This window comes from Arabidopsis thaliana, chromosome 4 (genome assembly GCF_000001735.4).
Source record: "Arabidopsis thaliana chromosome 4, partial sequence".
NCBI lineage: Eukaryota > Viridiplantae > Streptophyta > Magnoliopsida > Brassicales > Brassicaceae > Arabidopsis > Arabidopsis thaliana.
In genome coordinates this window covers 8069907-8094062 of record NC_003075.7, presented here as the reverse complement: position 1 = coordinate 8094062, position 24156 = coordinate 8069907, and the positions used below count along the sequence as shown (strand labels likewise).

Sequence of the window (24156 nt, the reverse complement as noted above, 5' to 3'; positions counted from 1 at the left end):
CAAGCATAATTAACAGCGGTAGTTTTACGCTATGTTATACGTTGCATGCATCAACAACTATGGGCGTTTGTATCCGTCTCCATTTTCTCATTAATCATGAATTGATTTGGAAAGCAAAATTAACATGTAACTTATATAAGCAACAACGTAGATATTTTGAGAAGTAATGTAGAGTTGAGTCCATTTATTTAAATATGTATAATTCCTTAAACTTACATTTAGATTTAGATTCTAAAGTCATGTTAGATAACAAGTTTGCAATAAGAAAATCTCAATAAATAAGAAATACCCTCTCACGAAAGCAATTGACCATATTATTAAATTACATTAAACGTGGTAATATACATTGTCAGAACTCATAAGTACCTTTTGTTTTGGCTCTACTGATAAAAAGTAATCCAATAAGAATCCGGATTCAAACTTTCTACCAAAACATAATTATAGGAAAACAAAAACCGAGGTGTATAAGTAGTTTTACATTAACATAGAGTGGTCGGACATAAATATACACACGTACTCTATTAAGTAAAGCAGTGTGTTAGGTGAAGTGCGGTCCCTTCTAGTGCTGCTCCCACTAAGCTTTGTCTTTACAATGAGGAAATCGTCTCAATGTGGCATTCCATGCTTATTTATTATTATATAACCAAAGATTCGTCTTCACAATTCACTCTCTTCTTCTCTCTTTAAGACACTTACAAAATGGAGATAAAACCCTCTAGGATATTCTCCACCATCACCATCTTCTTTCTCTGCCTTCTACTAGCACACGTCACCTCCAAGGCATCATCATCATCTCTGTGCAATGGATCTGTGGCGGAGTGCAGCAGCATGGTGGAGACAGAGGAAATGAGTGTGATAATGGAGTCTTGGTCAAGCCAGAGGTTGACGGAGGAGCAGGCACATAAGCTTTCGTATGGAGCTTTGAGGAGGAATCAGCCTGCTTGCGATGGTGGTAAACGAGGCGAGTCTTACTCAACTCAATGTCTTCCTCCACCGTCTAACCCTTATAGTAGAGGCTGCTCTAAGCATTACCGATGCGGCCGTGACTCTTGACCATTCACCATCATGAATCTTTATGTTGTAAAACACCTATGTTCTTTATTTTGTTGGTGAATTTGAATTGTTTTGGTTTCAAGTATAATCTCTTTTGAATATCTGTACACTCTTTGAGTTTGGGGTTTCATTTGCTAGATTTAAAAAAGAAAAAGATATACCTTCTAATGTCGGAAATTTTTGACTTTTTGACCCTGTCGAGGCCAACTGCTACGCCTCTTATCTCAAATTAATTGGAGACCAAAACATAATCATCAAATCATTACCATGTAAGCCTAGTATGGGCTGCACTAACTGATTAAAAGGCAACTATGGTATTGACTTAAATAGGACAACCTTTTTACAAGACAGGTCGAGCTGGTGGATTTATTCTCAAAAGCATAACTAATCATGTGAGAGATTTACAATATATAAACTGCGACTCCAACTAAAGCTTAGTTTGGAACTTTGGTCCGGTGAGAATCAACGGCAGATCACATAAGCCTTTCGTTAAGCCAGAAAATGTACCAAAATGAAAAACTAAGCAATTATTATAACACAGTCAGGAGAGTCTATAAGCTAAACACATGGATGAGAGATTTTGAATTTCCACTCATTTTTATGAGCAACCCAAATCCACTAAAATCAGATCGTTGGACACTGAATTCCAGTATAGCTTCGACTTACTTGTACGAAAGCTTCCATACCTCTCTGACATTTGAGGAACCATCTGTGACTTGAGACACCAACGTTGAAGCAAGAGCACCTACAATGAAGATAAATTTATGCGGTTGGAGGTTATATTATCATTGTAGAGAATGAACAATGCAACTGTTGCTTTATATACATCATCGAATAGACCATCTTACCGTCTTTCTCTATCATAGACAAGAATTGCCTTGTCCCTCCACCGACCCCGAAATAGTACTTCTTTGCAGCCATATACACTGCTCCATCAGGATACGCCAGACACTGCAAAGAACCAAGTGTTGAACCTCCAATGAATCTTTAAGAATGATCGTAAAAGTTTCTGCTATCTAGGAGAAAACGAGAGTGTACCCTTTTAATCAATTCATATTGACTTTTCTGAGCGGAGATGGAATATATCGTCTCAGCCATTAGAATGATGTCATAACCACCCTTCTTATTAGTCTCACCATCACTATTAACTAGTGGAAGAACCTGATGAACTTCACTCCACTCACCAGCAAAGAAGCGTACTTCTGTTTCACTTACTGAGACAGAGGAAGACTTCTCAGACAGATTAGCATTCAGATTCGGAATGGTGAGACATCGAAGAACCTCAGCATTGAAGTCCTGGAAATGAACAGCATCTGAACCCTAAACACCAAAAGGAACCATAATATCTAAGAAGATGTGACTTAGCCACAGAGTATAATAAAGCTTAGACAGCATCAACTTACCTTGAGACACGCATAGATTCCTGGAAGTGCATGACCACATCCAAGCTGAGTATATAGATTCAATATCTTATGTTAGTGATGTGAAGAACACGTTGTATCCATCATTGTTTGACACCTAAGGCAAAAGAGCCTACCTCGAGAACCCGCTTTCCGGAAAATGATAAGTTTCCGGTTTGTGATTCTTTCTCAAGAGCTTTAACAAGATCAATCGATCCTTCCCAAAGCTTAAGCCCGCCTAGATTCAATCGAATTCAAGAGTTACAAAACTGCTTAATGCAGGGGGATACACATCACATAAACTACAACTAGAACAAATCATTCACCTTCATAGACTCCAGGAACCAAATCTGAATTAGGCAATCCAAAAACCTCTTTAGTGCTCACACGACCCTATAACCAAACCAGAAACTAACAAAACTCAATTTCTCCATTACTTTCTCAAAGTTTGGTGAATTTTCTCGACAGAAACATACCTTCAAAAGAGTGATCTCGCCGATAGTCAATTTATCCACTTCGAAATCAGTGGAGGAAGACACCTACTGCGACGAAATCACCAGAAATCAAAAAGAGGGAAACTTACATAAGAAATTGAAGATGGAGTTGCAGAGGAAGTAGTAGTGACGATACCTCGAAGGATAATACTTCAACAGGAGGAGGAGGTGGAGGAAGAGCTGGCTCTGATGAATCAAGGAACCCTAAACCTAGACCAGAACCTTGAGAAGAAGAAAACAGCTGAAACGTCGGTTTCGTCGCCATTGCACAAAACTTCGGCGGCAGCTATCCAAAGTGTAGAGGCCAGAGCACAGAGGAGCAAATACAAAACCCATTGAACCGGTCGGTACGAGATTGGATTTATCGGTTCACTAAACCAATCAATTTTTCTTTTGGGGGAACCAATCAAATTATACACAATTAACTTTTGAATTAAGAGAAAATATGACATTATTTGAGTTTTTTTTATCAATAATTAACAAAATTAATAATCTAAAACTTAATTTACAGGATACTATATGGACGGCATAATTTTTGTTTAGTTAAAAAATTAAATTTGGCTATAAATATAAAATAATAGTTTCACAAATAGTAAAAACATTTGCATCCAAAGTTCTTTACAGCAAAACAAAAAGTTCTCTCTTTTTTCCTACATATCTTTTACAGAGATGAACTCTGTTTCTACCGACTGAATTTTTCAGTAAATCGCCGTCTCGTATGACTCGGGCTTTTATCCAGCATCTTATGACTCTGTTAGCCAAGATAGTTGGCTTCCGTCCGGAATCAACTGGCTTCCTCAGCCGTGATTTCCGGCTTCTCTTCTGACATGGATGGTTTCTTTAACATCTTTGGTCGGCTTCCGTCTGGAATCTATTGGCTTCCCACGCAGTGATGTCCAGCTTATCAACTGACATAGATGGTTTCGTTAACATCTTTTAGTCGGCTTCCATATTTGTTTGCTTTAAATAATTTCATGGGATTTCTCATTGGTGATTGCAATTTAGTAAATTTCACTAATCAATTGTTTTCACTGATTTATCTTTTGAGTGTTTGGTTTTTTAATTGGGAAAGGTTTTTTAATTATCCCAGTGATTTGCAATTTTAATTAAAGAGAAGAAGTAGAAGAACTGAAGCATACTATCAATTCCCTTTAGCTGTTATCCTCTTATGGGCTCCGATTTTGTTAAACGGTGAAAAACCACAAAATTTACTGAACAAATTAATATCGACGATGACTCTTGTCACCGGAATCGGTGGTGAACGGCAAGGTTAAAGTCGGTCTGTGATGGAAGCTCTCTGTTTGTTCTAATTGAAACACGTGTTAGTGATGGAGGCTTTTTGTATTTTCCTCTTCATTAGGGTTATGTTTAGGCTCATGTTGGGCTTTAATTAATTCTTGTAAAATTATAGTTATACGGCTTTTGTTTATATTAGCCCATATTGATTGGTTCAGTTCAATAAAATCCAACTTTTGTGGAAAAAACAAAAAAAAAGTTCTTACAGCAACAAGTAAACACTCGTTACCAATAAACCCTTATCAAAATTCACAAATTGTTTCAAAAGAAAATCATCATGTGCACGACGTGGTATAAAATTTAGTATTTGATTAGATTTGAATACATATCGAAACTTAAAGTATATTATATTTTGTTTTGAATACTATTATTTCTAAACCAAAAGTATAACAAAGAAATAAAAAGAAATCCAACCTAAATCGAATTGAATTCCAAATTGCACATAAATTTTTTTTTAATATACTTGATGCTTAAAATATATATAGTATTAACATGCAACACATAATCTAATTTGTTTTTTATCATAAAATATTTGAGAAAATAAATAAGATTTATGCCAGGATTGCATAAACTTTTTGTTGGAAACATTGCAAAGAACACAATGTTTTCCCATAGAAAAACAAGATGGATGGGTATTTACAGCGAGAATTACAAGAATAACAAAATGGCCGACTTGCACGATTATTAAGAATCACACAATTGGTGGATGATTCAGATTTTTTTTCCGGTTTAAACCATATGAAGTCTCCAAGTGTGCATCTGATGTGAAAAGCAATGCCACAATGATCACATGAATAAAACCATTTCTTTGGATTTATTGTCTCCTCACACATCTCGCACCAGCATTGCTCACATTTGTTTTCTCCATAACATAGAGACAACAAATGATCTTTATCATTTTCGTGTTTAACAATGTTTGGCAGAGTAGAGCATTTAATGTCTAAAACAAATTCACATTCCTCACAACTCAAAACCATTGTTGCTTTTTCTCTACAAGCATTACAAAATCGGCCGCCTGTTAAGTAGCTGACGTATAACGAATGAGGATGACTTTCATGGAAAAAAGGCTCGGAAATAGAACCACATCGCACATCCAATAAAGTGTTTCCATCATCACTTAAGTAAGAAAAACCTTGATAGATGTTTTGACAAGCATTGCAAATGTTTTCTGCATTACCCTGATAATTTGTGATTAGCGAGGTCGACATCTTGTAGAAAGAATCTATTTTCTTTTTTGGGAGATCCACACATTTTTTATGAAGGATGAAATCATCACACTCCATGCAACTATAAAATGGATTAGAAAATATGGGATAAGTGCATATTGTGCACTGTATGCATTCACCGTTACCATCACTCCCTTCTTTAAACTTTAAAGTATGGTCGTGACTAAAATGCTTTATTACCCCTTCTTCGATCTCCTCGTATGATTTGACTTTTAGAGTATTTTTTGATATGCCTTCAAGTTCAATCCCATTCCATATCCCGAATCTTGTGGCACATCTCAAGTGCATGACAAGATCTGGACATTCCGAACAAGAATAAGCCCCACATGTCCAGTTTATCTTTTTATGACATATTCCACATTTCCAATCTCCAGCGTCAAGAAAGTTATTGTAACAAATATGGTGATCATGACGATAGATCTTAATAACGCGTGGTATATCAATACAACTTCTGTGAATCATGAAATTACACTGAGGACATACGTAAGGATTTGGATCGTCATCCATTCCACAAGCGCTGCATACAAAACTTCGTTGCGGCATAAGAGTGAGCTTATGCTCATGAGCTTTAGGGTGAAAAAGAGTGAAAGAGGGTGGATTTTTTTCACAGTTGACATCCACGCTAAAATTGCAAATAGAACAGTGATAAAACAAGTTATGAAGTTTGCTTCCACACAAACAACATTTTCCATCAGTATAACTTGGAACATGCGTGAGACGCTTGAGAAGGTGTTGAGGATGACAAGAGTAGTTGATCTCTGGTGTGGATTCGGCGCAATCTTTGTGAAAAGTAATATCACATAAATTGCATGCATAAGGAAACCGATCATCAAGCAATCCACATAAATGACAAGTAAACGTAATCATCTTTGGAATAAGGGATAAAGGGTGGTCATGGGTCTTTGGAACCTCAATTGTTGCCACAACTTTTTTTCTTGCACATATTAAATCGATGGCAAAATCACATGTTGAACATTGGTAATATATTTTTGCCAAGTTACCTCTACATAGCTTGCATTCTCCATGGACATCTTCATTTTGTTTAAGTACTTTGATGTGGAGAGAATGTTGTGGATGATAGAGGTTGTGAATCTCTACACTGGATTCGGCGCACTCGTTGTGGAAGAAGAGTCCAGAACGAAAACAGCGATGACCAATACTATAGTAGTCACGACCAAGATTGCAACCGTCACATTTTAATCCGCGCGTTTGATACAGTAAATAGTATCTTCTGAGTTTATCATAAGTTGACATAACTATGCTCTTACTTTTAGTATTTTCAATAATTTTATGATGTCTTGGTTTCACATAATGATGATGAGAGCTTTTGGTTATATATAGATAGCACATAATGATTATATTTTAAGTTATTCTTTGTTTACAATGAAAAGGTTACTCATAGAATTATGCTTGTCCTAATATTGATGATAAGCCCCAAAGGAATAAATTCTTGTAACTGAACTATCATCTATTATATTCTGTTACCATTTCTTTGTCTGGTAATGAAAGTAGCAAAGTACATTAGATTAAGAATATGTATACATACATCTAAGTTATTCTTTGTTTTTCTTCTTTTTCTTTCCCCACGTTATTCTTTGTTTAACTAAAACGACATTCCAATTTTAAGATGAAGAACTCCCAAGTTATTATTTGTTTAACTAAGAGGACATTCCAATTTCAATATTGGAGTTCTAACATTGAGAATATTTATTTGGTATAAAGAAAATTAGAGGGATAATATAATCAAGTTAAAGCCAATTACTTTAAGGGAGGAAGTTAAAAAATAAACCAACTTATCTTATTTGGCCAAACACAATCATCCGACTCATTTACCAAGTAAGCATAAGTTGGTACTTTGGTCCGGTGAAAATAGACGAGCAGATCACATAAGCCTTTTATAAGTCAGAGAATGTATCAAAGAACAAAACTAAGCAATAATTATTCAGTCAACAGACTTTATAAACTAAAACATAAATGAGATTTTGAGTTTCTAGTCATTTTGAAGAGCAACACAAATCCACTAAACTCGATGAATCGTTGGATCAGAATGGAGCGCTATTGAATCCCAGCAGAACTTTGATTCACTTGTAGGAAAGTTGCCATACCTCTCTGACATTGGAGGAACCATCTGTGACATCAGACACCAATGTTGAAGCAAGAGCACCTACAAAGAAGATAAATTTATGCGGTCTTAGTATGTGGGTTATATTATCATTGTAGAGGATGTACAATGCAACCGTTGCTTTATATACATCATCGAATAGACTATCTTACCGTCTTTCTCTATCATAGACAAGAACTTCCTTGTCCCTCCACCAACCCCGAAATATTACTTCTTTGAGCCATGCACATTGCTCCATCGCAACCATTCAAATCCTAAATTAAATTTACATAATTTTAACTCATTTCTAAACTACACTCAAACCAAATCCGGTGGACCAGACTAGATGCTCAAGTAATAATGAACTTAAGTACTTAACCAAAACGGTTGAAGAAGGATTCATATAGCATCTTTTTGTTTTTTCTTTTATATCAAAATAGCTTTTTTTCTTCTTCTTTTTTCCCACTAAATTGCTTCTACCTATATAAACTATATAAAAAAAAAAGGCCACTATAATGACATATTTTCCACTTTAAGCCAAAACTTGAGGTTCTTCATATGGAGAAAAAGTATACTTATAATCATCTCTATCATCAAACCCATCACTACCATCTTTCCCTTGTCTCATCATCTCTCTCACTTCTTCAATCCTCTCCAACATTCCCTTCACAGCCAACTCAAATGCATCTTCACTCCCATCCGATCCGTACTTCGGATCAGCGTAGACAACCTTCGGTATCAACCTTATAACCTCTTCTCTCAACCTCACCACTCTTTCCTCTGGAATCTCAATCAACCTCTCCTTGATTTTGATATTCCACTCCTTCACATCCTTAACCGGTAGATAAACCGAGTAACTCGAGTGATTCTTGGGCAAATGCCACTTGTATTGAGCGTACGCTGTCCCTGGATGGAAGAACACCGGAATGCAGCCTGCCAATATTGAATCAAACATTGACCTTCTAGTGTAAGAATCACCCGGTGGCTGAAGACAAAACACCGAGTTCCTGAAAACCTTCATCACATTGACAGGGTTGTCACAATTCACATTCCCATAGTTACAGTCTAGCAAGTAACATTGCTTCTTTGACTCCAAACACTCATCTATAATCTTCCCTCGAACCGAGTCTTTATATTCAGGCCTTGGAGCACCCGCAAAGGTGAATAGATACTCGCGTTTTCGAGACCTCATTAGCTCCTGCCACTCCACAATCTCATCCACTGATCTTGGATGGAAACAAGTCGGATACGGAATAGCGTAATCATTCTTCCAAGAACTCGATTCGATGGACAACATCGACATGTTCCGCGACTCGGGTAAGAACCGAAGCTTGCTTCCCCAATCAGATTCGTTATCAGTCTGTCTCCTGAAATCCCAAGCAATCCTTCCTGAAACCAAGAAATGGTCTCTACCAGACATTCGACCCCACTCTTTCTGTACCACAAGCCAATCCATCAGCTCATGAGACGAAGAATCTCTAACCGTAATGTTGAAACCCCAAAGATACCTACTCATATCAAGACCTGCGTAAAACGGCACGAAAACCGCAGACGCTAGTGACGAATCATTAGTCAAACATCTGTAATTTATCATCTTGTTGTGGAATATCACCTCGAGCATGAACTGATTGGTCGTAAACCAACTTTGTTTCAACAACACATTCTCGTAATTCTTAATGACAGGACCAAAACCATAGTTTTCGATGTAAGGACAAATATCTTTCTCGGTTCCTCTAGTAATCTTAAAGCAATTATCAAGCAAATCACCATTGAATCTATACGGAAGTTCATGAACGTAAATATACCGACCGGAGCAGGAAGAATCAGGAGATGGGTCGTCGGGAAATCGAGAAAAGTTGTCATCTTTCGTGAATTCAGAGGATGTTGATTTCTGGGTAACGTCGGGAATTGAGAAAGCGGTTTCGTCTGTGTCGGTGAAGAGAGCAGAGTAGTCGAAACAGAGGAGAACGAAACAGAGGATAAAGAAGAGTGGAACAACGAACCAGACATTGTTATGATTGTTGTTGTTGTTGGTCCGAAACTTCCCCGTCGTGATGGAGATGGGTTTCTCCATCTGAGAATAATTCTTGGGTCGCATCAAAAAAAGGAGAGAGAAGGATCAAAAAATAAAAAAGGGGAAGATTTGTTTGTTGAGAAGTTAAAGGAAGATTAGTGTGACCATGAAATTGGGGAGAAGAAGAGTGAGAGAGTTAGAGTGACACATGGATGTGTTCGAGATACTCAAAGTGAAGCGTTTACGTTGTCGGCAAATTAAATTAGGGGAGATTCAGTTTCACATGGGTCAGTCAATAAAGACCTTCTCTTTACTCTCGGCTCCACCTAATTATAGTACTCTATTAATGGTAATTTAAATTGAATATAAATGTTAGATTATACTATAATTACTAAAATAAATGTTGTATTCTCTCTGTTTTAGATTAGTTGATGTTTAATATTTTTACATAAATTAAAAAAATATATAATTTTTCTGTTTTATCTCTAATTAATGTATTATTAAATTTGATATCATCAATTAATCAGCTAAAATAATAAGGATAAAATTGAAAAATCTGTTTAAAAACATGCATTAAAAACATAAAACAACAACTAATTTAAAAAGAATTAATTTATAAAACGATAATTAATTGAAACGGAGGAAGTATAATTTAAGTATGATGATTTTAGTTTTAAGATTTTACAAATTTGTTTTAGTGGATTTATTTGGATAGAGAAAAATACAGAAATAGCGAAAAATTTTAATTGGAGAGCAAAAGTTAAATACCATTTCACATATTTGATTGTGATTAATAAGAGCTCAATTGATGATATCTAAAGCTTTTGTACACACAAAAGGGGAAAAAGAAAAGCACTTTTGCTAGGAAAAAACTACATTAAATGGGTACAAATCTTTATTGTTTTGTGCTAAATTTTGAGTATGTTGTTTAATCTTTCTTGCTTTAGTTTCGGCTTTCCCTCTTTGTATATGCTTTGTTTTGCCTTTGCTTTCCTCTTTGTTTTGTGCTAAATTTTGTATATGCTTTGTTTCTGAGATCATCTCGTTGATCGCCGACATTCATAATTTTTTATATATAATCTATGACACGAAGAAAAAAAATGGGTACAAATCTCAGTCGAATCATTCTCATATTTGAATATATTAGTTCTGTGAACCGATTGACATATCTGATAGTGACTAGTAGGCTAGCTAGTGATTACTGATGTAGTATGCAAATTGACCAAAAGATGAGATTTAAAGCTTAGTTTGGCAAAAATAAATTAAATTGGTACAATTATCACTCGAATCGTATATATTGTTGACGTCAATCGGTTTCTTACTAAATGACTAAATTTTTAAGCGTTTAGTATACAGTCTGAGTCTATATAGTATATAAAAACATTAATTGAAAAGAAATGGATGATTTGTTTCATTCACATATTTATGATTTCTATATACCGTATTGTTTTAAAGATACACATAATCATTCTCATATTTATGATTTCTATATACCGTATTGTTTTAAAGATACACATAATCATTCTCATATTTATGATTTCTATATACCGTATATGAGGAAACAATACATTAACGTTGAATTTGTTGACGATGCGCGATCGTATGGAACGTAGAAAATACTTCTGTAGTATTGAGTCTTTTGAGATGATAGTCAACGTAGGAGATTACTTTAGATTTCAACCACCATTGATCTCGGCGAATATTATGAAATTTATATGACCACCGACGAAATTTCAACGGAGTCGATTATAGACATGTCAATTAGGATTAAAGCAAACTCTAAAACAGACTTACATAAATATGTTCAAAACAATTTGGACTTTTCGAGGTAAGTCCGGCCAGGTTCGGATCAGCCCAAAAAATCCTTAAAAATATATTTTAATCTTTTTTTTGATCTTTTAAAATATATTTTAATTTTGTTTTTTTGATATTTTAGTTTAATTGGGAGATTTTGGTTTAAGAATTATTTTTAGTAGATTTGAAAACCTAAACCTAATTTTATAATTGTGTTTTACTATGAATCTGAAAAGCAAATTTTGGGCTCTACTACTCAGTTCAAAGTGATATGACTTTATATTTTAGTTGGTACGAGTTTAAATCATTTATTTGATTGAGTCGTTTTATATTTAGATTTTTTTCGTAACTATGCAATTTTTTTTAAAAAACTTACATATATTATAAATTATAAGTTATTTTTTCTTTTAAAAGAAAATCCAAAAATATCAACAAAAACCCTGTAAAAGATTGGTCGGACTATAAAATATAGGTTCGGAATTTTAACGGGACGAACCAAACTAGATTCAAATAGTTGATTTTGCGGGTTTGGGGCGAGCCGGGCCTCACATGCCTAGGGTTATGGTTTTAATATGATGTAACACCGTTTATGGTTTTTGAATATAAATTCGTCGATTTGCACCAAAACTTTTTTAATCGGTTTGGTTCGATTTTTATCTATAGTGGGCTAAGTTCTTAAAAGCCCAGACTTGTGTTTTTTTTTTTCGTAACTATAGATCGATCACTTAAAACTAAATTAAACTGAACATGTTTATTATTTATTATACACGTAGTTCGAAACAGCACTTAGAGACTTTTCACCTTTCCACTACTGACCTGAAAAAGTTGAAACCCTAAAACTGGAGTGAAGACACAGTAGATACGATCGGAAAATTCCATGGAGATTTAAGCATCTCAATCTCGATCTCGCTCCGTTTGATCTGATTAGGTACATATTTCTGTCATTTTGATGTCTTTCACGTTGGAAGATTTATTCGATTCTTCATTTCAGTTCGATGTTTGCTAGGCAGATAACATGGAAGAAGACAGGGAGAGCCGCGTTAGTGCGAAGCCATCAGGTGATAGAGTAGATCGGCTGAGAAACTTACCAGATTGCTTGCTTTTTAAGATTCTCTTGAATCTTCCCACCAAGGATGTGGTTAAGTTAAGTGTACTATCACGCCGCTGGAGAAATGTCTGGAGATATGTACCTGGTTTGGACTTGGAATGTGGTGATTTCATGGTGAGGGAGTATTATGATTCATCGGAATTCAACGCTTTGTTGGGTTTCGTTTATAGGTTTCTAGGTTTTAATAGCGAGTCGTGTTTACAAAAGTTTAAGTTAACGGTTAATTGGTATGACGATGTTCAGCTTGAAACTGTTCATTTCACCGAGTGGTTTAACGCTGTTGTTAAGCGGAAAGTTCAACATCTCCATATCCTGGACAAAACTTGGGGGAGAGATGAAGTGGTGATACCCCCAACAGTTTTTACGTGTGGGAGCTTGATATCCTTAAATCTCTATGACGTATACTTGCCTAATCGCGAGTTTGTGTCTTTACCTTCCCTCAAAGTTATCGTTCTAGATGCAGTTGTGTTTGACGAAGATTTCGCTTTCGAAATGCTGGTCTCAGGCTGCCCAGTTCTCGAAAGCTTAAGTGTAAACAAGATTAACTTGAACGACATTTCAGAAAGTGTTCAAGTGTCTTCGCAGTCTCTATTGAGCTTCAGTTATGTTGCAGACGATGATGATTATCTAGAAGTTGTAATTGATGCTCCTAGGCTTCACTATCTAAAGCTCAATGATAAACGAACTGCAAGTTTTATAATGAAAAATCATGGCTCCCTTCTTAAGGCGGATATTGATTTTGTGTTTAACTTAGGTTCCGAATATATGTTCGATCCAAATTATCTACCAACGAGACATATAATTCGTGACTTTCTTGTCGGTTTATCTGGTGTTAAAGATATGATCATCTCTTCGAGTACTCTTCAGGTAACCATCATTGAATTTACTATTTGAATTCTTCACTTTATCCTATAAGTTTCATACTAATATCTTTTATTTTCTTCGAGCAGGTCATATATGATTACTCAAGATGTGAACAACTACCCTTATTCCGTAATGTATCTTTCTTGCGTGTTGAATTCGCCGACTACAGGTGGGAAATGTTGCCAATCTTTCTTGAGAGCTGCCCGAATCTAAAATCTCTTGTCTTGGTTAGGATCTTTACTTAATAATAAACTCTCTTCCTTACTATGAATGCAAATGGTAAAAGTAAGACATATTCAACTTGTTGTCTTTGCAGGGATTTAGTATACCTCCAGGGAAGGAGGGAGCTAATATTTTACCTGGACCCCGGCGGTTTCTAACATCTCTCGAGTATGTTAAGATTGCAAAGCCGATGGCAGCGGAGGCAAGCGAGATAAAACTGAAACTAGTGAGTTACTTTCTAGAGAACTCAACAATCCTCAAGAAACTCACACTATGCTTACGTAACTTCAGAGAGAAGGAAGAATCTGTCATCGTCAAGAAACTCCTTACCATTCCAAGACTCTCTCCTTCATGCCAAGTTTTCGTTCTCTGATCCTCAATATTCCTCATAGTAGTCTTTATTTCAGTGATGAACACAAAAGGTTTGTCTTTTGGGTACCAAGTTATCGTTAACTCTGTTTTTTTCTTCGTTTTATCTATCGTAAACTTTTAAGAGAATCATATGTTTGGTATTTTGTCAAATATGACTATTAATGCTTTCTCGTCAACAAAATCCTTATTGAATTATTTATTAACACTATATAAATAGATATATCCTAATTAATTATAAAAAATTTGAATGCATATTTACTTATTTTTTTCATTAGTTTGACAAACATTATCTATTTTATCGTGAAATCTTTATAAATTATCAAATAATAATGTCAAAATTAATAATTATTATAATGTTTTAAACTGGTTTAAAGGCTAAAAATTGGTTTTAAGATCTCACACAAATGACAAAAATGAAAAATTAGAAGTTTTACAATTGGATAGAATAACACGATTTAAAATAACAGAAAAATATAGATAACTCCACTCAAAAGATTTCACTCTATTAAACTTCACTAGCTCTATTTGTCTGATATCTTTCAATTGTGAGATATCCAAACAAAAGACAGTGGATAGAAATTAGTATCACAGTATTTATACTCAAACAAATTCGTAACAATATTTGTTGAATACTATGGTCTATAAGACTATAAGTAACACTCAAAAGAGTCATTTTTATGAAATTTATCATTTTTACTTGGCCATTTGCAGTTTTAGCTAAACAATTTAGGTATTTTTTGGGTTTAATTTGCAGTTTTAGATATTATTAGTATAAAAAATGAAAAGAAAGTTATTCATTTATTTACGGCAAAGGATCTCTCTCTTTCCCAGCATCACCATCTCTTGTACCAGTTTCTGATTAGATTCAACAATGAACGGCGCATTAGGTAACTCCTCCGCCTCCGTTAGCGGCGGAGAAGGAGCCGGAGGACCAGCGCCTTTCTTGGTGAAAACCTACGAGATGGTCGACGATTCATCAACGGACCAGATCGTATCGTGGAGCGCTAACAACAACAGCTTCATCGTTTGGAATCATGCCGAATTTTCACGCCTCCTTCTTCCAACCTACTTCAAACACAATAACTTCTCTTCCTTCATTCGTCAGCTCAATACCTATGTGAGTCAGATTCTATCCAAACTCTTCTATATTCCAAGTTTTGAATTGACCTAATTTTGATCAAGTTTCCAATGTAAAAGGGGTTTTGGAAATGTTAGAACGCATCTAGGTCTCTGTGTGATTTATAGACTGAATTATGGAAATGAGTTTATGGATTGTGGATTGATTGATTCAACGAGAAGATGAAATGTAGCTAAAAATTGTAGTCTCTGTGTGATTATGGACTGAATTGTGGAAATGGGTGAACTTAGAGACTGTGTTGTTTTTCCTCGTTCTCTGCTTTAGGTTTCTATTAACGGTGTGAATGTTGTTGGGATTATGGTTATAGGGGTTTAGGAAGATTGATCCAGAGAGGTGGGAGTTTTTGAATGATGATTTTATTAAGGATCAGAAGCATCTTCTCAAGAATATACATAGAAGGAAACCTATACACAGCCACAGTCATCCACCTGCTTCGTCGACTGATCAAGAAAGAGCAGTGTTGCAAGAGCAAATGGACAAGCTTTCACGTGAGAAAGCTGCAATTGAAGCTAAGCTTTTAAAGTTCAAACAACAGAAGGTTGTAGCAAAGCATCAGTTTGAAGAAATGACTGAGCATGTTGATGATATGGAGAATAGGCAGAAGAAGCTGCTGAATTTTTTGGAAACTGCGATTCGGAATCCTACTTTTGTTAAGAATTTTGGTAAGAAAGTCGAGCAGTTGGATATTTCAGCTTACAACAAAAAGCGAAGGCTCCCTGAAGTTGAGCAATCAAAGCCACCTTCAGAAGATTCTCATCTGGATAATAGTAGTGGTAGCTCGAGACGCGAGTCTGGAAACATTTTTCATCAAAATTTCTCTAATAAATTGCGACTAGAGCTTTCTCCAGCTGATTCAGATATGAACATGGTTTCACACAGTATACAAAGTTCCAATGAAGAAGGTGCGAGTCCCAAAGGGATACTGTCAGGAGGTGATCCAAATACTACACTAACAAAAAGAGAAGGCCTACCATTTGCACCTGAAGCTCTAGAGCTTGCGGATACCGGGACATGCCCGAGGAGATTACTGTTAAATGATAATACAAGGGTGGAGACCTTGCAGCAGAGGCTAACTTCTTCAGAGGAGACTGATGGTAGCTTTTCATGTCATTTAAATCTAACCCTGGCTTCTGCTCCGTTACCGGACAAAACAGCTTCACAGATAGCTAAGACGACTCTTAAAAGTCAGGAGTTAAACTTTAACTCAATAGAAACAAGTGCAAGTGAGAAAAATCGGGGTAGACAAGAGATTGCAGTTGGAGGTAGCCAAGCAAATGCAGCTCCTCCAGCAAGAGTGAATGATGTATTCTGGGAACAGTTCCTAACAGAAAGGCCAGGGTCTTCAGATAATGAGGAGGCAAGTTCGACTTATAGAGGTAACCCATACGAAGAGCAAGAGGAGAAAAGAAACGGGAGTATGATGTTACGTAATACAAAGAATATCGAGCAGCTGACCTTATAAACTATTTGGACGGTAATACATCCTTAAACCTACTCATTAATTATGATTCCTTTACTATTTTGTGATTCACATGTTAGCTTTCTCGATATGTGCATGATGTTTGGCAACAATTTGGTTGTTTAGCTAGACATTGTCGACAAATTCTTGTTAAATGAACCTGCATATGCAGTATCTGTTAAACGTTTATTTTCTGCTTGAAAATCATTCTGCACTTATTAGTGAACCCTAGCAAGTTGTCCTCATTTACCCGATTTATGCCAATTTCTAACGCAGAAAAATTACGCATTTGTATTTTCAGGTTACATCAACGAGAGTACGAACTGTGGTTTTGGTAAGAAGTATGGGTGAGTAAGTAATGAAACATTGGACTGAAAAAGCGTAAGTAGCTTTGTTGTAAACACTTGCGTCTCTGTCTACACAAGTAATTTGACTGTAAATGTAAGTGTACAGGATTTAAATTGAATAAGCATTTTTTTCGTGTCGTAAATGTCAAAACAATATGTAGCCTTCCCCCAAATCTTAGTACCGACGATATTGGTAACATCCGCTGAAATGTGTTACTATTTATTTTATTGTAGTCTTACTCTTTTTATTAATCAATATATTTTGATGAAAATCTTCCGGATAGCATATTTAGCTTTCGAAACTATTCTCGACCCTTACTCGTATTCTTCCGTTATAAATGTATTAAGTAATGGTTTATATTTAGGAAAAATGTCATATTTAGCTTTTGATGTTTAGATCACTTGTTAATGTACAAGATCAAAGACATAAAAATTCTATTATTATTTTGGAGACAGTTTTTATTTTATTACAAAATTCAAAAATATGTTTTGAAATAAACAGTTTTCTCTATAGTTTTATTTCTATGTTGTAATTCAATCAAAACAACCATCTCAGATATATAATCTCCACTTTGTTCATTTTGATATAGTTTTTTTTTCAAGTAGATGTGCTAAATCTCCAAAAACAAATATATTTTGTTATCTGTTGCGTTCTTCATGATTATGTGGAAAGTGGTTTATCAAATGTTAGATTATGTATGTGGCTTTGTTCTTTCTTGTTATGTTATGTATGTGTCCTTCATAATTATGTGGAAATTGTTTTTTGTTGTTGATGATTTGGTGACTGGTTGAATTTGACCATTTTGTCATTTTGTGAACTATGCTTAACGGCCAACGCAATGGGGATATTGAGGTGGTTTTCTCTAAGCGGCTATCAAAGACATTCAGACAGAAAGAATTGGAGTATATTTGGATGCCACTAACGAGGCTATATGGTTCGAAAAGAGTAATCGTCTCCTTTGATAGGATACAAAGTGTTTGGTCATACTTTTTTTCCGTTCACTTGTATATCTATCTAAAAACCCGATTGCATTACAAAATTTCTTTGGGCGGTACATGGGACTATTTGTCAGCTTAGATAACCCAAAGGAAGATATCGAATTATTAATCTAAAGAATATCCGAAAATTCGAAATAAATTTACATATCCAAAATATTAGCTATATTTAGTTACAAAATTTATACCACAAACTACAAAATAACAAAAATATCTTAAATAACCTAGGCTTCCAAAATTTTGTAGTTATATTTGATAAATTTATACATTTTTTTTTTTTTGCAAAATATAACCAAATTTTAGTATAATCAAAATGTTTATTATTTTTTTGTTTTTTTCTTCCAAACACCAATCCAAATTCGACAGCTATTTGAATTGAATAGTCATAAAATCTGAATATATAATAAACTCTTCTATCCAAATTATCCAAATCCAAAAATATTCAAACTAAATCCTATTCAAAATCTGAATGCCTAGGCATAGTTATATACTTATATACAGTAAACGGATTTATTTCGGCGGGTATGGTTCAGACAGAGACTTCACACCCGTGGGCCGACGTGGAATTACTCGACCAAGGCTTCACTAAAAATGAATATGTGCTACTAAAACGCACCGTTTCTTAGTTTAATTCAAACGGCGTCTTATTGCTTCTCACTCTCCCAATCTCGATTCTCAGACTCAAGACACTCTGGAAGAACCCTAAAGCATTTTCCTCAATCGTTATTGGGGTTTTACGAATTCGACATCTGTTTCTGACTCCGCCGGGTAAGTGATTATTTCTCTCCGTTGAACCTACCTTGAAACTGAAAAATTCTCTTTTGATTACTCCGTTCTTTCACTCGATATCAGAAGTTTTTTTCCTGTTTCATTTTTTCTGTGTTTATGACGAAGTCCTTTCTCTCCTTTGATTTGTCTATCGAGGTCATGGTCTTGTTTTTTTCTCTGAAACCCATTTGGGAGTTTTCAGATTTTTAGTTGAATCGAGAAATTTGATCTTCAATTTCCTGAAATTTTGTGTAAAGGTCCCATTTTTAATGCCTAGTGCTTGCTTTTTCCAGTGGTTTACCCAAATGCTTGAAATGATATAAGTTAAGCTCCGGTCATTTGCGTCGTTTATGTTTTTTACGTTAACCCTTTTGGGGAATTGCGTCTTTGGGCGACAAAGTCTTCAACTTTTCTGGATTTCTGTTGAAATATTATCTTTCTGTCTCATTTATTTCATTGCTACTTTAAGTGTTTGAATTGATGCTTGTCGTATCTCTGATTGTGTAAAGTTTGTCTCGAAGTCATTATATTTAGAGTTTGTCTTATCTCTGCTTGTGTATAATGTTTGTCTTATCTTCTGATTGTTTGTCTTGTTTTATAATTGAACATTCTTTTAGTGTAATTTGTCTTAGTGCTTCTTCATCTGAGTGTGCGAGAGGAAGCTAGCTTATGATCCATGTACTTCAGATTTAAGTTCTTTGTACAGAAGACTCGGTAAAATCCCTGAGGCCGAGTCTCTCTAATTTTTGAACTTTTTTAGAGCACTTGAGCTATTTCTAGCTTTCTACTGTGAATGTTGTTTGTGAAATTTTTGGTGTTTGAGCTTAGATAGATTTTGAGTTTTAATTGTTTGCACTTTGGCTATGTGATATCTCCTGAGTTCGTGGATTGGTCATGTTAGCTCTGTCGTTATTATTCTTTGATCATATAATTCATCTGATTGGTGGAGTGTTCTTATTATCCACTGATTCATTTGTTGAAAAAATGAAGTTGGTTGAAAAAAATGGAGAAATTGATGCGATTCTTGAGTTTTGTTATGCCAATTACTGTGAAAAGTTTGTTGATTGTTGTTGGAATTGATGTGAAATATGTGTGCTTTGGGAATTTTATGCTACAATTGTGAACAGATGTATCAAACTCCGTTGCATTGAAAATCTCTGTTTGGGCATGTCTCGTTGTAGTATACAGTTCCCAGGATTCTGACATAATGTTTCAACTCATGACATTTCTTAATTTGTGTAATCTAATGGTCGTTTTGACTACATAATGAATGCAGATGGCTAGATGGGATCAGATTTTCTCCTTACCTGTGCAAAATCCTACCTTGCCAGAATTTTCTTCTACCGATCTTGTCTGGTCAAAGGTTGAAGGTTACCGGGACAATATAGATAGGTTAGCCCTCATCCCATATACTAGGGTGGATGATTTTGTAAGAGGTGAATGCTCGAATAAAGATTGTCCTACAAGTTTCCATGTTGAAGCTAGACGACGGAAAGCCAAAGGAAAAAAATATAAGCCAAAGGTGGATGGCATCTTGGAGTATATTCTGTAAGTTACACATTGGTTTTGTACTAGTCACAGCAAGTTAGATCATTTTCTCTGGTTATTATCGTCTACTGGAAGTTTATCAGGTCTACTTTCACATCGTCGTACTTTGTTTACGATACTTCATGTTTTGTATACTTTGTGGTCATCTTTTCCTACTGAGTGGCAGTGAATTTAGATTTTGTTTGCTGCGTGTATGTTTCTGTGTTCTTTTCAGTTGTCTCATTTTCTCCCCCTTTATGTTTCCCAAGCTTTCTGTATCCATTTTTCTTGTTGCAGCATATCTGGACATTGTCAGAAGTACTTGGCTATCTGTTTGGTTGTCCTCCGCATGCATCTCTTTTTGTTAGTCAGTGTGGAACAAAATCGTTTGTTATAAATTAGTGTTTTTGTTTGAGTAGGTATTGGTGTTCCTTTGGACCGGATGACAATAGGAAAGGCGGAACTGTACGGCCAAGTAGGAGTACGTATGTTCCGAAAAAGAACAATGCAGGCCGACCCAATTCTAAGAGAGGGTGCAGGTGTCACTTCATTGTGAAACGCTTAATTGCAGAACCGACTGTAGCATTAGTAATTTATAACAATGACAAGCATGTAGATGAAAAAGGGTTTCCGTGCCATGGTCCACAAGACAAAAAGGCTGCTGGAACAAGAGCCATGTTTGCTCCATATATATCAGAAGACCTTAGGCTACGTGTATCATCTTTGCTCTATGTCGGTGTCTCTGTGGAGACCATAATGCAAAGGCATAATGAATCAGTGGAAAAACAAGGTGGTCCAAGTAACCGAGATGATCTGTTAACTCATAGATATGTACGAAGACTTGAGAGGAGCATTCGACGTTCAACATATGAGCTCGATGAGGATGATGATGTCAGCATCAGCATGTGGGTTGAAAGTCACCAAAGTCATGTGTTTTTCTTCGAGGGGTTCTCTGATACAGACCCTTTTTCCTTGGGTATCCAAACTGAGTGGCAGTTGCAACAAATGATTAGATTTGGAAACTGTAGACTTTTGGCTTCAGACTCAAGGTTTGGGACAAATACACTAAAGGTCAGTTTGCATCAGGTGCTAAATTTGGTATTTATATTATCAGGATGATTCTCAGGTCTATGTGTTGGTTTATTTTCAGTATCCTATCCATAGTCTTGTTGTATTCGACTCTGAGAATAAGGCTATTCCAGTTGCTTGGATAATTGCACCGCGGTTTTCTAGTGGAGATGCATACAGATGGATGAGAGCTCTTTGTAACCGAGTCCATGCCAAGGATCCCTCCTGGAAGGTGGCTGGGTTCATAGTTGATGATCCTTTTGCTGACATAATAGCGATCAGGTTGGTTGCTTCAAAGGCCACTTTTTCATTATAAAACATATTTCGCATGTTCTTTCCTTCACGAAATTTGGCAGAGTTTACCACAGCAAAGCGTTTAGCTTTGAATGTAGTTAACTTAAGTACATACCAAATATCAACGTATTGAATGAAGCTGACTTTGGTAAATTTCGAATTTTCGATAGTGGAGCTCTATGTAGCACTATTTGGACAAATTGACTAGGATGTTACAACCATAGGTCTTGAATCCTTGATGGAACTGGCAATTGGCTATGTGAAGAAGGCTTGACATAGTTAGATTATGGGGTTCATCAACAGATACTGAACCATATCTTTCTCTTTTGTTAGAAAGAAATTTGTCATACGCATATTTCAGACAAGGAACCAAATTGCCAACCCTCAATATTATATTTATTGAATGCTATTGCTTGCGATATTGTCAGGGATGTATTTCAGTGTCCAGTCTTGTTTTCCTTTTGGCGTCTTCGCCATGCATGGCATAAGAACATAATCAAGAGATGTCGAGAAACAAAGACACGCGTTGAGATTTCAAGACATCTTGGGCAGGCTGTAGATAAAATCTCTAGAAGGCAAGGAACAGCCACATTGTTTGACAGTTTTGTGGAGGATTTTGTTGGTAGTCCAGAATTTGTGGAGTACTTCAGATCTGTTTGGTCTCCCAGAATAGGTTATTTTCCTATTCTCTCTTTTCTTTTCTGTTTACACTCTACAATTAATTGATAGCTCAGAAGGTTCGTGGACCTAGGTATCAAGTTCTTACTTGTAATTCTACATTGCACTCTACCTGAAATTATTGTTGATATTTGACACTAGTCCTCTCGAGAATGACTTTTTCCCTCCAATTTATTTTAGGAGCCTGGACTAGTGCGTTACAATCTCTTCCCTTGGCAAGCCAAGAGACCTGTGCAGCGATGGAGCTTTACCACTATCAGCTGAAGTGCAGGCTTTTGAATGAGAGGGACTCTGAAGCTTATCAACGTGCTGATTGGTTGGTTGATAAGTTAGGGACAAAAGTACATTCTTACTTCTGGCTTGACGAATATTCTGGAAAGGATAATTTTGCCAGGTATTGGAAAGAGGAATGGGTGAGCGGGTTGACTTCCTTCCGCAAAGCATTGAGTATACCAGATTCTGATGTTGTTATCTCTGGTATGTCTGCAAAAATAACAGATGAGTGTGACGGCAACGAAATTCATGTTGTATGGAATCCAGGGTCACAGTTTGGGGTTTGCAGTTGCAGCTGGGCAGAAAAGGGATACATATGTAAGCACATGATCAAGCTTACACAACTCTGTCTAGGAAACCGAGCTGCCAGGCAATCTGCGAGCCTTCTACAGTATTATCAGACTTTGATTGATCTGCTACGCTGCCCACCTCACGATTCCTTGTTTCGTGATTATGCAGTCTCTTTAGCTGTCTCTGTGGAAAAGCAAATAAACGCACTCGGCTATCTGCAAAAGAGTGATGCTAATGAAGGTAACTTGCAGAAAGAAATTGCTTTCAGTGAACCATCTAGTGGAAAATCTCTTGATGAATCTGACTTGCTAGATAAGCATGAGGGTCATGGTGAAGTTGCTACTGATTTAGATGGCGGATTGAGTAAAATGCCAATGAGTTGTCTGAGGGTCTGCTCAGGAAATGCAGAAGACATTATTTCGGGTTCTGAAATGGAAATTGGACTTTCACCAGGTTCAACCAAAGCTGCTGCAGAAGATGTTACCTCTACTGTTCAGAATGGTACAGACAGTGCGAACGAGAATTGTGAAAGAGGTGCGAAAAGGTTGAAAATTTGGGCACCGGAGAACGGAGTGTATGAATGATGATGATAACTGAGCCGAGAACCTAGCTAGCGAGTATTTCCAAGATTTGAATGAGCAAAATCTAACGTTGAGCACACAAACTGAGAAGCAACATCTACGGGGTCTCAGAAAACTTGATTCGAGGGAGGATTCGACTTCATAACTATGATGAAGAGGCTCCTACAAAAAGTAAACTGAAAGAAGCCGTTGTGGTGACATTGTGTCTTCCCTACAACGTGAATGAGACATCCAAGGACACTTGCTTTGGTCTGAAAGCCGCAACAGCTGTCAAGTAATACGAGGAATGTCTTGTCCTCAGCTCTGTTCCCTGGATTTCTTAAACTATAGACTTGTTGAATAGATCATGAAAGCCACTAATGAGAGTGTCTCTGTCGACTTTTCTATGCTGGAGATGGAACTATCGAACTGTAAATTGGATAATTATGATTTAATACAACTGTCTAGGAAAATGATTGTATTCAAATAACTTTTTTTTTCTCAAATAAATTATGGAATAAATTGAATACTAAAAGTCCTTGTAATGTTTCCTACCCAAAAAAGTACGTGTAATGTTTATAAGACGATTAAAGAAAATTAACCAACCATATAGAAAACTGCCAATGTCAATGGAGACTCCACTCTCCATAGACCATAACACATTTATAACACGTAAAGTAGATAATTTATAACTGTTATAAGAGAATATATAATCCATATTTAAATAGATTTTTAATTTGTTATTCTGATAATAGAGAATACATATTTTAATTTTTTTGTAATCATAAAAAATTAATACATATAAAATGATGA

General features: G+C 35.9%; 7 protein-coding genes and 1 pseudogene across 10 annotated transcripts; 5 read left to right on the top strand and 3 right to left on the bottom strand.

The window, feature by feature from the left end:
* Nucleotides 1–461: 461 nt before the first annotated feature.
* AT4G14000 (Putative methyltransferase family protein) lies at nt 462–3270 on the bottom strand. Its single transcript, NM_117475.4, has 8 exons — nt 3084–3270; nt 2930–2992; nt 2780–2846; nt 2591–2691; nt 2457–2501; nt 2092–2373; nt 1902–2004; nt 462–1798 (listed from the first exon to the last, which is right to left on the bottom strand). Exons 1-8 carry the CDS (start codon nt 3210–3212, stop codon nt 1716–1718), a joined length of 873 nt encoding a protein of 290 aa, NP_567417.1. The 5' UTR covers nt 3213–3270; the 3' UTR covers nt 462–1715.
* On the top strand, nt 511–1376 carry RALFL32 (ralf-like 32). The gene has a single exon (NM_117476.5). The coding sequence runs from the start codon at nt 700–702 to the stop codon at nt 1051–1053; it is 354 nt and encodes a 117-aa protein (NP_567418.1). The 5' UTR covers nt 511–699; the 3' UTR covers nt 1054–1376.
* A 346-nt stretch (nt 3271–3616) lies between the features above and the next one.
* On the top strand, nt 3617–3917 carry AT4G13996 (annotated as a pseudogene). Its single transcript has one exon.
* Nucleotides 3918–4715: 798 nt separating this feature from the next.
* AT4G13992 (Cysteine/Histidine-rich C1 domain family protein) lies at nt 4716–6753 on the bottom strand. The gene has a single exon (NM_001125505.2). It carries the CDS (start codon nt 6721–6723, stop codon nt 4795–4797), a length of 1929 nt encoding a protein of 642 aa, NP_001118977.1. The 5' UTR covers nt 6724–6753; the 3' UTR covers nt 4716–4794.
* A 521-nt stretch (nt 6754–7274) lies between these two features.
* Nucleotides 7275–9901, bottom strand: AT4G13990 (Exostosin family protein). Of its 2 annotated transcripts, NM_001340898.1 has the most exons (2): nt 7744–9901; nt 7275–7633 (listed from the first exon to the last, which is right to left on the bottom strand). In NM_001340898.1, the coding sequence occupies exon 1, from the start codon at nt 9666–9668 to the stop codon at nt 8103–8105; it is 1566 nt and encodes a 521-aa protein (NP_001319928.1). In that variant the 5' UTR covers nt 9669–9901; the 3' UTR covers nt 7275–7633; nt 7744–8102. The 2 variants fall into 2 exon arrangements, with proteins under 2 accessions (NP_001319928.1, NP_193135.2); NM_117474.3 differs by lacking the exon at nt 7275–7633 and having other exon boundaries at nt 7926–9817.
* Nucleotides 9902–12393: 2492 nt separating this feature from the next.
* FBD1 (FBD-associated F-box protein) lies at nt 12394–13945 on the top strand (the record flags this gene model as incomplete). Its single annotated transcript, NM_117473.1, has 3 exons — nt 12394–13353; nt 13437–13577; nt 13667–13945. 3 exons carry the CDS (start codon nt 12394–12396, stop codon nt 13943–13945), a joined length of 1380 nt encoding a protein of 459 aa, NP_567416.1.
* A 709-nt stretch (nt 13946–14654) lies between these two features.
* AT-HSFA5 (winged-helix DNA-binding transcription factor family protein) lies at nt 14655–17160 on the top strand. Its single transcript, NM_117472.4, has 3 exons — nt 14655–15061; nt 15390–16556; nt 16843–17160. The coding sequence occupies exons 1-2, from the start codon at nt 14816–14818 to the stop codon at nt 16542–16544; spliced, it is 1401 nt and encodes a 466-aa protein (NP_567415.1). The 5' UTR covers nt 14655–14815; the 3' UTR covers nt 16545–16556; nt 16843–17160.
* Nucleotides 17161–18407: 1247 nt separating this feature from the next.
* AT4G13970 (zinc ion binding protein) lies at nt 18408–23906 on the top strand. 2 transcript variants are annotated; one of them, NM_117471.4, is made up of 6 exons: nt 18408–18652; nt 19929–20200; nt 20599–21250; nt 21330–21529; nt 21970–22214; nt 22400–23906. In NM_117471.4, exons 2-6 carry the CDS (start codon nt 19929–19931, stop codon nt 23365–23367), a joined length of 2337 nt encoding a protein of 778 aa, NP_193133.3. In that variant the 5' UTR covers nt 18408–18652; the 3' UTR covers nt 23368–23906. The 2 variants fall into 2 exon arrangements, with proteins under 2 accessions (NP_193133.3, NP_001329143.1); NM_001340897.1 differs by lacking the exons at nt 18408–18652; nt 19929–20200 and adding an exon at nt 20491–20516 and having other exon boundaries at nt 22400–23874.
* Nucleotides 23907–24156: the final 250 nt, after the last annotated feature.

Bases quoted from the DNA above. Each gene is read 5' to 3' on its own strand.
- RALFL32 (NM_117476.5), top strand. From the start codon at position 700: ATGGAGATAAAACCCTCTAGGATATTCTCCACCATCACCATCTTCTTT.
- AT4G14000 (NM_117475.4), bottom strand. From the start codon at position 3,212: ATGGCGACGAAACCGACGTTTCAGCTGTTTTCTTCTTCTCAAGGTTCT. The intron at 2,005-2,091 runs GTACACTCTCGT...GGTTCTTTGCAG, and splicing joins AATATGAATTGATTAAAAGG to TGTCTGGCGTATCCTGATGG. The intron at 1,799-1,901 runs GTAAGATGGTCT...TCTTCATTGTAG, and splicing joins GTCTATGATAGAGAAAGACG to GTGCTCTTGCTTCAACGTTG.
- AT4G13992 (NM_001125505.2), bottom strand. From the start codon at position 6,723: ATGTCAACTTATGATAAACTCAGAAGATACTATTTACTGTATCAAACG.
- AT4G13990 (NM_001340898.1), bottom strand. From the start codon at position 9,668: ATGCGACCCAAGAATTATTCTCAGATGGAGAAACCCATCTCCATCACG.
- AT-HSFA5 (NM_117472.4), top strand. From the start codon at position 14,816: ATGAACGGCGCATTAGGTAACTCCTCCGCCTCCGTTAGCGGCGGAGAA. The intron at 15,062-15,389 runs GTGAGTCAGATT...TTATGGTTATAG, and splicing joins TTCGTCAGCTCAATACCTAT to GGGTTTAGGAAGATTGATCC.
- AT4G13970 (NM_117471.4), top strand. From the start codon at position 19,929: ATGGCTAGATGGGATCAGATTTTCTCCTTACCTGTGCAAAATCCTACC. The intron at 20,201-20,598 runs GTAAGTTACACA...TTGTTTGAGTAG, and splicing joins GGCATCTTGGAGTATATTCT to GTATTGGTGTTCCTTTGGAC. The intron at 22,215-22,399 runs GTTATTTTCCTA...AATTTATTTTAG, and splicing joins TGTTTGGTCTCCCAGAATAG to GAGCCTGGACTAGTGCGTTA.